The 14,677-nt window shown below is 48.0% G+C and overlaps 1 protein-coding gene across 11 annotated transcripts in view; it reads right to left on the reverse strand.

Annotated features, from left to right (window-relative positions):
- Positions 1–14,677, reverse strand: part of ARHGEF9 (Cdc42 guanine nucleotide exchange factor 9) — a 189,483-nt gene that overhangs the window by 18,789 nt on the left and 156,017 nt on the right. For all 11 annotated transcript variants that reach the window (XR_009741937.1, XM_061445824.1, XM_061445826.1 and 8 more), the window contains 2 exons: positions 11,804–11,935; positions 439–682 (listed from right to left, as the gene is read on the reverse strand). Coding sequence is in view for 10 of the 11 variants with exons in the window: in XM_061445824.1 (XP_061301808.1) it covers positions 439–682; positions 11,804–11,935 (376 nt within the window). In the remaining variant the exon portion in view is untranslated. The remainder of the gene's footprint in view (positions 1–438; positions 683–11,803; positions 11,936–14,677) is intronic.

Consider the following 14,677-nt stretch of genomic DNA (forward strand, 5'->3'; position numbering starts at 1 on the left):
TGAAGTATCATAAATAGGCCGAGTGCTTTACAGCTGAGCAGCACAAACGGATCCTGACCTGACTCTAGTTACAGTCAACTCATGGGCTGATGCTGAGGGAAGGGCATGGCTGGTACGCCACCGACGTCGCCACCCTCCTACTCTGTGTGAGATGTGCTTAACAAAAGCAGAAGTGACGCAGCCAGGAGACTCTACGGTCAGATGGCCAAGGACTTCTTCCTCCCAAACTGCCCACAGTGGTCCAGGCTTGAAGCTGTGGGTATTATTGAGGGCCAAAACTAACTGGAAAGAGACCTACTGATGACTGTGAGAGCAACCAAGGACATCTGAACAAGGTTGGACTGTAATTCTAGTACCAAAAATTGGGCTTCTCCAACAGCTGGGGCTAAACTAAGCAATACCAACAATCTCCTTTCAGATTCATTTTATATTCCTCACCTATCTTTTCATCTTCTTTTACCATCTTCCTTTCTTCTCTGAAAGCTCTAATCCATCGTAACTTATCCTCCAGTTTCTTGGTAAAGAATAAGTGCATTTCCTCAGTCTCCTTGTTGTGAAGCTTGAAGGCATTCTTCATGCTGACATTGAAGTCATCATCTCTCCCATCTTCTGTATCCACCACTTCATATTTATCCAAGTCTATGCGACCTTTGTAATACAGAATATCTCTTCTTATCAGATCCTACAGAGAGAAAAGGAGAGATGGTTGATCATAAGGTACTTACAGAGCTTGAACTCAGCAGGGAATCCATGGCGAATCCTGTTCAGATTCTTCAAGCCTCATCTGCTGTGATGACATTTCTTGCTGGCTAAACAAACAGGGTAGATCATGGGCACATGGGAACAAAATACAAATCCTCGTGCTTCAAATTTTGCTCACAGGCATAGAATCATAGAATCACAGAACAGTTAGGGTTGGAAAGGACCTTAAGATCATCCGGTTCCAACCCCCCTGCCATGGGCAGGGACACCTCACTCTAAGCCATGTCACCCAAGGCTCTGTCCAACCTGGCCATGAACACTGCCAGGGATGGAGCATTCACAACTTCCCTGGGCAACCCATTCCAGTGCCTCACCACCCTTACAGTAAAGAACTTCTTCCTTATATCCAATCTAAACTTCCCCTGTTTCAGTTTTAACCCGTTACCCCTTGTCCTGTCACTACAGTCCCTAATGAAGAGTCCCTCCCCAGCATCCCTATAGGCCCCCTTCAGATACTGGAAGGCTGCTATGAGGTCTCCACGCAGCCTTCTCTTCTCCAGGCTGAACAGCCCCAACTTTCTCAGCCTGTCTTCATACAGGAGGTGCTCCAGCCCCTGATCATCCTCGTGGCCTCCTCTGGACTTGTTCCAACAGTTCCATGTCCTTTTTATGTAGAGGACACCAGAACTGCACACAATGCTCCAGGTGAGGTCTCACGAGAGCAGAGTAGAGGGGCAGGATCAGCTCCTTGGACCTGCTGATCACGCTCCTTTTGATGCAGCCCAGGATACGGTTGCTTTCTGGGCTGCGAGCGCACACTGAAGCCGGCTCATGTTCATTTTCTCATCAAGCAACACCCCCCAGTCCTTCTCTGCATGCCTTTGAGCAGGTTAATGTCCTTCCAGCATGTTCCACAATGGGAAGTCTTATTTCTTAGGATGAGCCACCAGAAAGTACAGGGCCTGATGGGGTTCCTGTGCTGCAAACCAGGTTGAGGAGGAGCAGAGATCCTGAGGAACCAGCTGGGGCCTGTTCTGGCAGAGTGAGCAATGACCATCTCTGTTTTCCAAACACATTCTGACATCCCTTCCCCTTGGAACCATTCCCCATTCATATCCAACTTGCTGGCAAGCAAATCACCCTGATTCTCAGGTCAAAGAGCCCCCAACCTGTCTCTGTCCCATTACTCCTGGATTTAACCTCTTGATCCAGCTTACATTTTTTCTTTTCCCCCTCTTGATGTTCACAACCTTTACAACCAAACCCCCTCAACCCCATCTCCTCTCCCATTTGACTATTGCTACCATACTGGTGTAGGAAGAACCCTGGCTCCTGTAAAGATCCCTGTGTCTTTATAGGAACAGTTAACAGAAAACAATGATCAGAAACAGAACACTAACAGCACAGGATGGCCACAGAAGGTGATCCAAGTTACAAGGTGTACACAGGTTTAAAAAGCCAAGTTTAGCAACACACCATCAGAATTTCCTTGCCCTGCCCATTCTCAAAAGCAAATATTCAGGGTTATTACATTAGTTTAACTTAAATACCTTTTTATTTTTGAGGGTGCCCTGAAGGTAAACGCCAGGTCAAAGATTTAATTTAAGGGGAAACATAAACCCAATGTATAGTCTTTATTTACTCAAGTAAGACGCAGCAGTGAGGTTTTCTAAAGCCAAGCTGCAGGTATTGGTTTAAACCAATCATTAAGCTAGTGAAATAAATGGTACATCATCATTTTTTAGCCAAGTTGCTCATGGATCTGCCAGAGAACATGAACCACCATAAGACGGGCTCTGGGCAGGAGCCTGGAGCTTCTAAAACTATTCTGCCCGCTGCTGCTCACCCCCAGACCACCCCCCAACTAGGCTGTGGGGTGAGCAGCATATGTCTGCACATGGAGACACCCACTGCCCCCTGGCCTCCAGACAGTTCAGTCCATGTCACAGACTCATAACTGTACCTGGGCCATGTCCTTCTTAGTGGCTTCAGCATCTCCTACTCCACTATTCCCTTCTTCCCTACTGTGCAATGAATGGATATTATTCCCCAACTGACTACATTTTGACACCCATAGTATGGGAAGCATAATAACTATTTGATCCATGAGTATTTTATCACTTAGGTTCCAAAAGCTCATAAAAAGTAACATTATTACATTTATATACTTATACATTACAAGGCCAGGCTGGATGGGGCTTGGAGCAACCTGGTCTAGTGGAAGGTGTCCCTGCCTGTGGTAGGGGCTGGAACTGGATGAGGTTTAAGGTCCTTCCCAACCCAAACCATTCCATGTTTCTATGATTCTACTTAGCTCCTCAGCAAAGCATCTTCAAATGCACTTGGCTTTCAATAACATTTAGGAATTCATCTGAGTTGCATGAGAGGTACACAGCAAACAAGGTCTGCTGCTGCTCCTGGTTATCTCAGGGATAATGTACAAGAGAATGAGGAAGAAGTTACTAAGCTATAGAATTCACCCTCCTTTATATACTGGCTCTGTTAGTACAACATTATATCTTACCCTGCTAAGCCAGGCTGACGAGTGGCTGGTTTACACTGGCCAGTTCTAGCTGTCACACAACATTAATTATTGTAGTTAAAGCAGGTAAGAGCAAGAAAATGTAAAAAGACAAAAAAAGACTTTCCAAACCTGCTCAGTGGGGAAAGGCCAAAGAAATGGAGTTGTTTAATCTAGAAAGGCCATAAATAAAAGGAATGTGCTATTGATATTCCAATACGTGAAAGCTGCTTCTCTTCCACAGAGGCTGGTGATCAATTATTCCCCATTTTGATTGTGGCTTGGCTTAATTTACCACAAGGGAGAAGAGAATGAGATACCTGGAAAAAGATGTTTCAAGCTGTAAGCGTCCTTCCACACCAGAACAGGCAAAACAGGGCAGCCCTGGGCTGGCATTCCAAGCAGACTGTCAAACATGAGGTTAGACAAACATCCATCGGAGATGATCCGAGTGTACTTAACCCAGCAAAGGGAATGGCTGATCTCCCGGGGCCTTCCCAGTGCTGTGTCTTGGTAATGCCTCTGGCAAAGGTGACAGATGGAGCAGAGCATGGGGTGAGAACAGGTGGGGTTGGATGGACCTGGGGATGCAGCCACGAGGCTCAGAGCAGGACACGAGGAACAGCGACACGGACCTGCAGCCTCTGCAGGCAGCATCCACAGGAAGGAAATGGATGCATCTGGGTCATCTGCACTGATGTGTCTAAACAGGATCTTCTTTTACCCTACAGCTTCTGTGAGTTCCTTTTCTTTCCCTAGCTGAGGCTAATTAAGCTCTTGTGAACAATGCTCTGCAGTCTGCTCACGTAATAGGTACGAAGGGTTCATAAGGAAAAGATGAAGCCAAATTTGATGGGAGCACAGAACAAGGTTTGACACATTATATAAACCTACCACACTCTGCTCCCTGCACGCGCTGGGGGCTTACAGCTGAAGTGCTCGTGCTGAGGCAGTGCTTGTGCTCAGGGGATGGGCCTGCCTGTATGACCTGCTGGGGGTACCTACTGCTCTCACTCCAGTTTAACTACCCCATTTCACTGTCCCTTCTCTGAAGGGCAGGACAGGGGGGAGACCTTTTCTAGCTGTTCTTAGAAGAAAGAAATCTCCTTTGTGCCCATTGTAAGGAAACCAAGGCTGAACTTCCATTAGGAAACCTGAAGCTGGGTGTGCCTTCCACAATAAATTATGCACCTTCCCCCAAATTATTGCAGTGGGTATTGATATCTGTAGGAAGGATTACCCTGTAAATCAGGCTGTTCAATTAAATTGACTTGGACTTGGCTTCAGCACTGCTTTCCCCTCCTGCTCTCTAGCTTTAATCAATCCCTCCTTTCTGCCACAAGCACCTCTTTGCAGACTGTGGCTGTGCGAGCCCCTGTAAGAGTCAAACCCTCCCGTGATGCTGCAGAGGTAATTACATACTAACCACAAGGACAGCAATGTGCCTACGCAGCCAACTGCTGGTGCAAAATGGCAGTAGAATTAAAAGCTATTTAATGGCTTGCACAGCACATGAGGAGGGAATTTCACCTCCATCAGGGGCACAGGTACGTTCTTGAGAGGACGAGGTCCCAGGTAGTTTGTGCCCATTAGCTTTGTGCAGCCATCATCACCCATTTCAGAAACTCCTCCTATTTATTCCTGGGGGTGATGTGTGAGGATGGATGGGGAGGCCTTATCCAAGGGCTCTGATTTTAGGCACGTTTTTGCAAGGGCTGTGCTTTACTCTATCCTGGGTCACACGCTGCTTCTCATGCATAAAACAAACCATCTGTAAAACACAAGTGGAGAAAGCAGTTTCCAGCCATGAGTCACCAGATCCCTCTTATGAGCTGACAATACAAGAGATGCCAACCACAGAATGACCTGACACAAGCTCCTCAATTGCATGTGTAGGTTATTGGTCCTGGTTATCAAAATCCTGCACATTCCCATGGCAGAGCAGTTTCAAAGTGACTGGGGGGGAGGGGGGGGGGAATTCCCCACTGGAGTCCCTAGGTCCTGGGCTCTGCAGCGCAGCTCCTGAGGTCGGCTGGGACTGGCTGCGGGTCTCTGGGTGACATGGAATTGCCCCCTCAGTCCCTCCCCATCTCTGTAATGGGATAATGATGCTGGTTAATTTTACAGTGCAGCTCGGAGCTGCAAATAAGTCCTCAGTGAAAGACCCATTGGAAGCTTTTGATGCACAAGAGCATCAGATTCAGAGCCTGCATTTCTGATACCAGAAATAAACTTAAGCCCTGCTGTGACTGGATAGCACTAACTGAGCTCTGCTATCACTGCTGGACACAGCAGTTTGGGATGAGTCTGCCTTTAGGAGCAGGGAAATGGGATGAGGGATGGATCCTATTAGATCGGGGCATGTAGCAACACCTCTCTGACACCACCTCAGCCACTTGCTTCCTACCACAAGCTTCCTAGGATAGGCCACATTGGTACAAGATCCTCAGGGCTGCCATGGGGCGAGGGGAGCTGAAACCTCTGTGATAGCAGTTCAGGTAACTCCTCCTTGCCCAAGCACAGCTGTGCTGGGGAGCTGGGCACATTCCTGATGGATTTTTCAGCAGTGCCTGTCTCCCGAGTCGGGCAGAGATGTTTGATTCATTCCTGCCAGCTCCATGAAGCTGCAGTGTGGGATCGGAGGGGGAGGACTGGAGCTGGAAGCGTTGCTGGGGAAATGCTATTTTTGCTCAATGTATTTAGTAGAACATCGGTGGCATTTTGGTGCCTTGTTCCACCTCAAGCCCAGTCCCATTGGTGAGGTCAAGTGTGTAACCAAAGAGCTAATCACAGGAGATGGGAACCCTCCTGCAGCCACTCAGCTCTTCACTCAACTCTTGCCAGTTTGCTCCCAGGGGCTTAACCTTGTGCTGCTGAAAGGCCACAGCAGGAAGGGGTTAGAAATTCAGCTCTAGAGGTTGGGCTTGGGAGCCAAACTGACACCCACTGCAATCCCAGGAGCGATAAAACTAGGCACAGAGTGTATTGTACGGCATCTTGCCTCTTGCGCGGCTCTGTGGGTAGGCTGAACCTGTTCTCTACCCAGAAAGCACAGGCTGCGCAGGACTCTAAATCCAACCCTTTCTGGATTTCACCACGGAGGGTCACTGAGCAAAGCACACAGGACTGTTTTGCCCATGAAAAGGAATGTTTCCTTTCCTTGAATATGCTGTATCTGAAAGCTAAAGTGCTTTTTCTAATACATATCCTGTCAATTGCTGGAATTCATCCTTTGTGTTCTGCTAGCTGCTAGCCAAGGACACTAATGGGAAGATCAAACTTTCTTGCTGTGCTCTATGGTCTGGACCCACACAAACCTTGTTTGCAGCCACTCTCATCAATGGGCATGAACCAGGCTGTGGGAACCTGTTCTCTATAAACCTGCTTTCATATTTTGCCCATTCCCACCCTGCTGCAGGCTGGAGCCAGGACTCACCCAAACCAGGGCAGTTTGTGGACATCTGTGCTACTGGGAGGGAAAGGGAAGGGGTGGGATGTACTGTACAAGTCAACCAGTGTTCCTTGTGGGTCAAAAAAACACTTCAAGTAACAGGAATGGTCCCCGTGCTGCTCAGTGTTTGCAAACAAGACTCTCAGCTGGCCCCGAGAGACCTATTTAGCCCGTACTAAAAGCAGGGCCATTGTTTTGGTGCAAAGATCCCCCCCATATTTTGAACAGAAGCAATATGGGAAGTAGACTAAAAGGGCTCAGAAATGTCTCTTTTATCTTCCCATTTGGAAACCTGAACTGCAGTGGGGTTTGACAGGATTATTTTATTTACTCTCTTTCCTATAGCAGTGCTATTTCTGGCTGACTGTCTGGCGACTGCTATTAAACTGCTCTCATTTTGCTTCACATCCAACCTGCTTTGCTCCGAGAGCTCAAGGGAAGACAGCAATAGCAATAAACCACAAGCTGGAGTTTGCATTGCCTTTTGATTACAAGAGACACATAAAAACTGAAAATGAAAACTAAATGTGTTTCATACAGTCACTGATCTTTCTGTGCTGTCAGCAAACACTAAACACGGAGCCCCATCAAGGGCTGTTCCACCACTCATGAAAGAAAAGCATCATTTGGTGCAGAAACTGTTAACTCCTCATATTTCATACTGTCATTTCCATCCTCAATGCCACAGCGCTCTTGAGCCCATTGGAAAATCCAAACTATTATCCAAGAAGAGAAAAAGGAAGATCCTCATCTATTCCATGAAGTGCACCTCGAGCATCCCCCGGCATAACAAGCCATGATCAGAATTAATGCTGTGTGTCACAGGCCTGGAAGTGAAGTACTGTGATTTGCTAATTTAAAGCATGCCTGTGTCAAACTCTCTCAACCTGAGGGTGATAAGAAAAGTAGACCCTGTGCCTTTAAGGCAACAGCTTTTAATGCTACCATCATCAAGGTTTGACTTCATTTCTTGGTAATTATGGTTAGCATACTGGAATATGTATTCTTCTTTCCTGATTATAGACATACAGTTAAGTCAAGCTGAGGCCAGTGCTTGCTTCCTACAGAGTTGATTCCCTTCCTTTCCGAAAGGCATTTTTGCATTAGGGTAACCAAGTGACAGCCTCTCTTGAAGTGAGCACCACTCTGTCCTCAGGCACACTGCAACATCCCAGCTCTGGTTCAGGAAACACAGGCAGAAAATTCATTCGCAGAGCCTGACATTAATCCAATAGCTAAAAGTTCCCCAGCTTTGCAAAGATCTAAATCATGAGCTCTCCCAGTGGCTCTTTACCAGGGACTGCAGACATCCAAACCAGCTCAGTGCTCCCCTTCTGAGCCAGGGTCTGGGAATGTTCTGCAGCACCTAGTTGCACCCTCTGCTATTTCAGCATTCACTTTATTAAAGACTGAAATGGTCAGCATGACCATTTCATGTTATTAAACTTCTCACTTGGTGGTGACACTGAGGGAACCAGCGCCGTCTCCGATGGCAAAGTCTAACCAAAGAGATCTGTAAAGCTCAGAAATCATTTTGATGGATGAAATTCTCCCTCTAGAAGCTGGCTGCCACTGAGGAGAGCTGCCTGCTATAATGTCAGCTTCCCCACCTGCTGCCACTGCTCTTCATGCAGCCCTCGTAAACCTCAGTGCAAGTTTCCTGCTTGGAAGGGAGACATAAATATACCTTTTCTGACAGCAGTAACATCTGTCAGCACATTTGAATGCGGCCCTTTATAATTACTCATTTTCACAAACTAGGTCTGAAGTCCTGTCAGTTCTCCCAGACGTGGTGGCCATGGAAATGCATTCGGAATTTCTCAGTCTGAGGCAGCAAAACTTCCACTGGCTACCAGGGATGGCTGGATCCAAGCAGTGCCATCACACCCTTCCTGTCAGCTGAACTCTATTAATGACTAGTTCATCATAGTCAGATTAATACAATCATAAAGTTCAAGACAGTCGCATGTTAACGACTATCCTAATATCCAGCCCTCTGCATGCAAACAAACCATGAACCCGGTAACCACCAGCTGCCTGTATGCCCATTTGCAAAGACAGGCCCTTGGCTCAGCTCACACTGCAAAAACCCCTGGGAAAATCCTAGGACATGCAGCCAGTGGAAAGAAAACATGGACACGTTGGAGAAGCTGCTCCACCAGTAGCTCTCAGTCCATCCCACCCATCTGCTGAGTCCAGATCACCTTTAGGAGATGAGTGAGCAATAAGATACAAGGGGTGATTCCAACCTGCGAAGATCAGGATCTGGTCCACCAGCAACTCATGTAATCAAGTGTCTGCCACAGAATCCATGTGTATTACTAGGGGATTCTACAGCACAGAGCTGCTGCAGTGCAGACACGTACCAGGGAGACAACAAGTCGTGGAGGTGAGGATGATGTGCAGGTAACTGCAATGAAGAGATGGAGGAGTGGGAGGTGTTTGAAATAAATGCTTGTCTTCTAGATGCTCTCAGGGTATCTAACATGCTCCCATCAAACTAAATTATCTGTGATATATTTAACTATGGATCTGGGTTTAGTTCCTTATTTCTATTAAAAATTTCTTTTGACCAACAAACAGGTAAAATTCAAGCATTATACTTCAAAACCAAACCTATTCTCAAATAGACTGCATCACGATTGAGGATGTATCACACCTATTAATTTACTGTATCTGAAGCAAACCCACACACGCAGATGTTCTGAAGAGGAAGATTCACTGAAATGTCCATTCTAAGTGGTCCCAAAGCTGGGTATGTTGATCAGGCTCGTTGACTAAACAAACCGTATGCAAAACAGGTCAGGTTGTCCATGAATTTCTCACTGTCTGTGCCTGGAGGTCAGATCCTGCTTTGGAAACGTCTAAAGGATTTAATTCTCCCTGTACAGGAGGCAGGGGAGGAGGCAGCCCTGGGCCAGTCTGAGCTCTGAGGCCTTCTGGAAATCTCAAACATTCCCTTCTGGACTCAGACAACTCCAGCTCCCTGAGGGTTTGCTGAAGTGGGACATCAAAGCACTGAGCTCAGGCCACGCACAAGCACCTGAATTCCTGTGCCTGGCACCAGGCTGTGCAGCAAATATCCCAGGACACGGTGCTCTGCCCATCCTTGGCCAGGATCCCTGTGGTCCCTGGGGATGTGCAGGGCGTATTTCATACCCCTCAGAGTAACTTTAAAGCATGGGGTAAAGAAGGCTTCCTGCACCATGATATAATAAGTGCTGCCCAAAGAAAGCCCCAGGATACAGTGCTCTGGCTCTAAAGCAGAGGTTATTCTGCTAGATGGCTGCCTGCTGGGATCTGTAACAGCAAAGCCTGACACAAGGGTCAAGACAGCAGAGGCTATAAATCATTCAGATATATTTTATACAGGATGTGTGATCCCAAAATGTGAGCTCACACTCCTCTGGATTCCGTGCTCAGACAATCTTCCTTAATAATGTCCACGCAAAACATTATCAAGATGGGAAAATCCAGCTGCAACCCCATCTCCTTCCTACCCCAACACTGAAAAGTAACAACTGCAGTTTGGTGCTGGAAAAAGACGCAGGAGAACCTACTACAAGGTATGAACCATGTGCCCTCATAGCAGGTTCACCAGATGGGGCACCACACTCTGCCCTGTCACACACACCCCACCACATGCCTTTTGAATAAGGGAAGAGGACAGTGTTACACCAAAACTTTTTGCATATGGACAAAACCTCTGGAGCCCGAGCAGGCTGCTGGGACTTGCTGAACACTCTCCAGTCACACTGATGACCATGGAAATCCCAGCTCTGATTTTAGTGGGAGGTAAAGGCACATTCAATACCTCTCTGAATCAGACGCAGTGCAAGCCAAACTGCCTTAGGAACTGGAAATTCAGGGTGACAAACAAAGTGTAGGAGGTCAAGATTAAAAACTAACCCCAGCTGCATGCTGCCAGGCTCATTGTGACAGTGCTCTGAACATCCGACTTGGCCACTGTTGCCCTATGGCTGGTTTCGTTTTTACAGAGCCAGGAAAGAAGCAAAAGGCAATGAGGAAGGGAAAAACAAGCACCCGCATTCCAGAAGGTGAGATTTCAGTCAAGCATGACTCAGGAGCAGAAAGTGCCACCCACTGAAGTGCACTGGCCGCGGCGCCGCACACCGCGGCAACGGGCAGTGATGCTGCCGTGACTCAGGAGCCTCCCACATCCCGGCCCACGCCGCTTCCTGCGGGACACGGCTCTCCTCCGGGGGCTGCCATGCGCCCGGCTCGGTCTCAACCTGTCCTTAGCAGATGAGATGTGACAGGAACACGGCCCCGGTGTGTTTGCCTGCAGCTCACCCTCGCTCCCACTTGAAGCCGGGCCAGGGGACTCCCTCAGCTCTGTTATCTGTAGGGCTGCAGTGGGAATGTCAGTGAATCCTGGTCAGAGGCACCCAGGGCTTATGGGCTCTGTCACTTCACGTCGTACACTTGTGATAGTAATTAGCTGGGATCACCTTAGCAGTACTACAGCAGTACAGCTGTGATGCTGCTGTTTAACACAGCTGCTCCCAAACAGTTCACCTGCTGCTATTAATACTATACCACATTAGCATCAGCATTCCTCACTACCTTCCTCTGCCTTCATGGCAGAGATGTGCCCTGTAAAATCCAGCACAGCAGCTACATGAGCTTTAAAATGCATCTCACCAAGTGACAGCACACACACCCTGCCACAGACCAGGCGGCTGCCTGAGACTTCTTTGAGAGGCAGCAATTACCATTTGATGCAGTAATTGAGCTGTCTGCCCAAGAGCCAGGCTTCATAGTTCATACAGAAATTCCAGGGCTGTCGACTCCCAAATCATATACAGCAACCAAAACTTCAAACTAGAAGTGAGGCAATGAGCCAAACAAGGGGTGCATGAGAAAAAGGCATGAAATGAACAAGTGGAGGCTGGATTTGCTACGAGCATAAAAATCTCTCTATCACAGTATACTCACCATCCTGTAACTCAGTATCTCTAGCCTGTGGATTGCCCTTCCTCAGTGCCATCCATGTCCTCTTCTGCATGTGAAGCAAACAGCCACCTTGCTCTACAAACCACTTTGGACTGGAAAGCCTGTCCACAGTATGTCCTTAACCGTGCTGCTTTCCCCCTGGATGTCCTTACCTTCTTGCAGAGAACCAACTGGTGATCAAAGAGAAAGAAAACACGCTGCTGGTTCCGTCCATAAGGCTGGTAAATCCAGGACATCTCCCCCGTGTAGATCAACTCTGAGCTGCGGTCCAAGATATCATCTCCCTGGAGGGCACAGAGAAGGAGGCCGAGTGAACCTCTGCTCCCAGCCAGGGCAGAGGACATGGTTCTCTTTGCAGCATGGGGAGAAGCAATAATTAAATGAGATTTTGGCCCTTCTGAAGCTCTCAAAGCCACCACCTATCTGACTTCAGGCCAGAAACTGGAAATAAGGGATAGTTCTGAAGGAAGGGAAGTGTGGACACTCAAAGCATGGTCATTATGGTTCACAGTGCAATGATGTATCTGGCTGGTCCGGATACTGTTCCTGCTCCCTCCTCTACAGCTACCCCAGACCCTGGAAGTTGCTGCAGGTGCTGATGGCATCCTGAGAGCAAAGCCCCTTCCTCCTGCCCAAGACAGAGCCACTTTGTACTCAGGGTAAAAAATTCCCTGGCACCCGCTCCCTTTAGAACAGCATCCCAGGGCACGTCCCCTCCTGAAATCCCAAAGTCATCGACACTGGGCTATCAATTCCCTTGCCCATGTAGCTGCCAGAACTCAGCCCTCCAGATTGCTGCCTCTTCCCACTTGTTCAGGCGGTTCCAGTCCCTTCTCCCATAGCTCATTAGAGCTCCCCATCTCCCAGAAGCTGTGAGGACCAGCCTGGTTCCCACAGCCGGCTGCCAGGATGCCCTCACCCTTCCTCTGCCTCCAGCTAACGCTTGTTTTCCTCTCCCAGGTTTTTTTAAGGATTCATGAGCAGATGGCCCTGCAAACACGGCACCCGCTCTCCCACTCTGCAAGGGAACAAATGCACTCACCCTCCACTAATTGGGATGAGCTGGACTCCTTAAAAAGTTAATTAAAATCTATGGATTAAAAAAAAAGGGTGAATTCACCCTCACTGGCCCTGTGGGCATCTCAGTGGCTCTGAACCACCACAGAAGGAATAATCAGGATGACTTCAGCTGACAGGTAAGGAACAGGATGCAGGAGCAAGGGAGAGAAAAGCTTTATTCCCTCCTTTTTGGCTCTGAAACTACCGCAGTTCTGGCTTTGATGCCAAACTAGAACCAATTTCTGGGACCAGACCATCCCCAAATCTCAGCAAACAGCTTGTAAAGGTTCAGCAGCTATGGGATATGTAGATCAGCATGCTTCTCTGGTGGAGCTTACACTTGTAGGTGCCAAAGCAACCCAGAGTCACCCCCACTCCTAATTTCTTGGTGAGGATTTCAGGCTGCTGCTCAGGTAAATGTGTAATTAACCTCTGAGCATTGATTGGAAGTGACTGCTTGAGTCCCTGGGCCCTGTGACAACAGCAACTTCATTAAGTCTCTGCATCATCATGCTGCAGCACAGGCTTTCAAATCGCCTTAGCGAGGTATTTATCTCACTTCTGTGGGTTGGGTATCTGATGGCCTCATTAGGGGTAACTTCCCAGGAACACAGAGGGTCATTCCCAGAAGGGACTGGCTGTGCATCATGCAGAGTCTCAAGAGTCAGGGTCTGATTTCAGCCTCCTGGCTAGAAACTATGGACCTGAGTGCTGCTGCAACAGCTCAGGTATGTGCAAGCCCTTGGATAAGAAGCCTCTGAAGAAAACACAGGAGAAACTGTGAGCTAAATATGAGCTTATGTGAAGAAGATTTATACAAGCCTATGGATGGGAGCTTTTATGAGAGGGGGCGACCCTAGAAGAGGCTGGCTGCTAAAAATAGAAAAGCCAGTTTTGTCTTTTACTCCTGTGGTAGCATCTCAAGCCTGAGGACACACAGAGGGCTCTGTAAACACTTCTACTTGATTAGCTGAATCCAAACTGTGTAGTCCCTGCAAGCAATATAACCCAACAAAACTCGGATCTGAAACGATAGGATTTGTATTGCATTTCTCATGTTGGGAAAAGAGTTTATATGTACAGTCTATAGGCTGGCAAGAGATGATTTCCAACTCTGGGTTAGCAAATTTGGGAAGAGATACTGCAAACAGTTTTGGATAGCAACATACTGGCCAGCCTGCAGCCCATGGTAGCAGCATCTCCCTGGCCGGCTCCTCAAGCCCTCGGCTGCTAGAGCAATTCACCAGCATGGTTGTGCCACTGGAGCCTCCCAGAGCAGATGCAGTGAACCTTGAAAGGCATTCCCCCCCCCCAACACAGTTCTAGCCCCTCTTTGAACAGCAGGAACTGTCTTCTGCTGGTGGAGTGTTCCTACTGGGGGGCTCACAGGGTCAGTTGCAAGGTGGTGGGCAAGGTGAGGAGTTTTTTTCTGCCCCACTGCTATCCTGACTACCCCAGCATGCCCCAGTAGTGGGTCCTGACTTGAGGCAGGCTTTCCACGCTGCCTCTCAGGTCCTTCTCTAAAGCTGGGCCTGGGCCTGGATCCCTCCAATCCTATACAAAACAAGGAAAAGAAAAACCTTTTCCATTTTTTTTTCCAACCAACTCCTAGCAAGGCTCATCCATATTCTCTTGTATTTAAGAGAAACACTGCTGGAAAAGGAAGAGACTGAACTTTCAGTTACTCTGAACTGACAGATGTCCTGACTTCAGCAGAGCAGAGCAGCAAAATGGCCAAGAGAAGACTAGATGGCCTCCTGAGGTCTCTTTTCCTATAAGCCTGTAATAAAAATCCTAAGCCTGCATCAAGTGTTTCACTGTGCATCCCGCTACATAAAAAGGGCAGGAAAAAGAAAGCTGACTCCTCTCTTCTTCATGCAGACACAGGCAGAGTCCAACTACTTAGTGTGCAGTAATGCGAGCAGGTCACCTAGATCCAGGCTGGATGGACGCTTCCTGCTCCCTTA

Source organism: Pezoporus flaviventris, unplaced genomic scaffold, assembly GCF_033815535.1.
Source record: "Pezoporus flaviventris isolate CSIRO_AGI_PZ_B2104156 unplaced genomic scaffold, CSIRO_AGI_Pfla_v1 ptg000005l, whole genome shotgun sequence".
Lineage (NCBI taxonomy): Eukaryota > Metazoa > Chordata > Aves > Psittaciformes > Psittacidae > Pezoporus > Pezoporus flaviventris.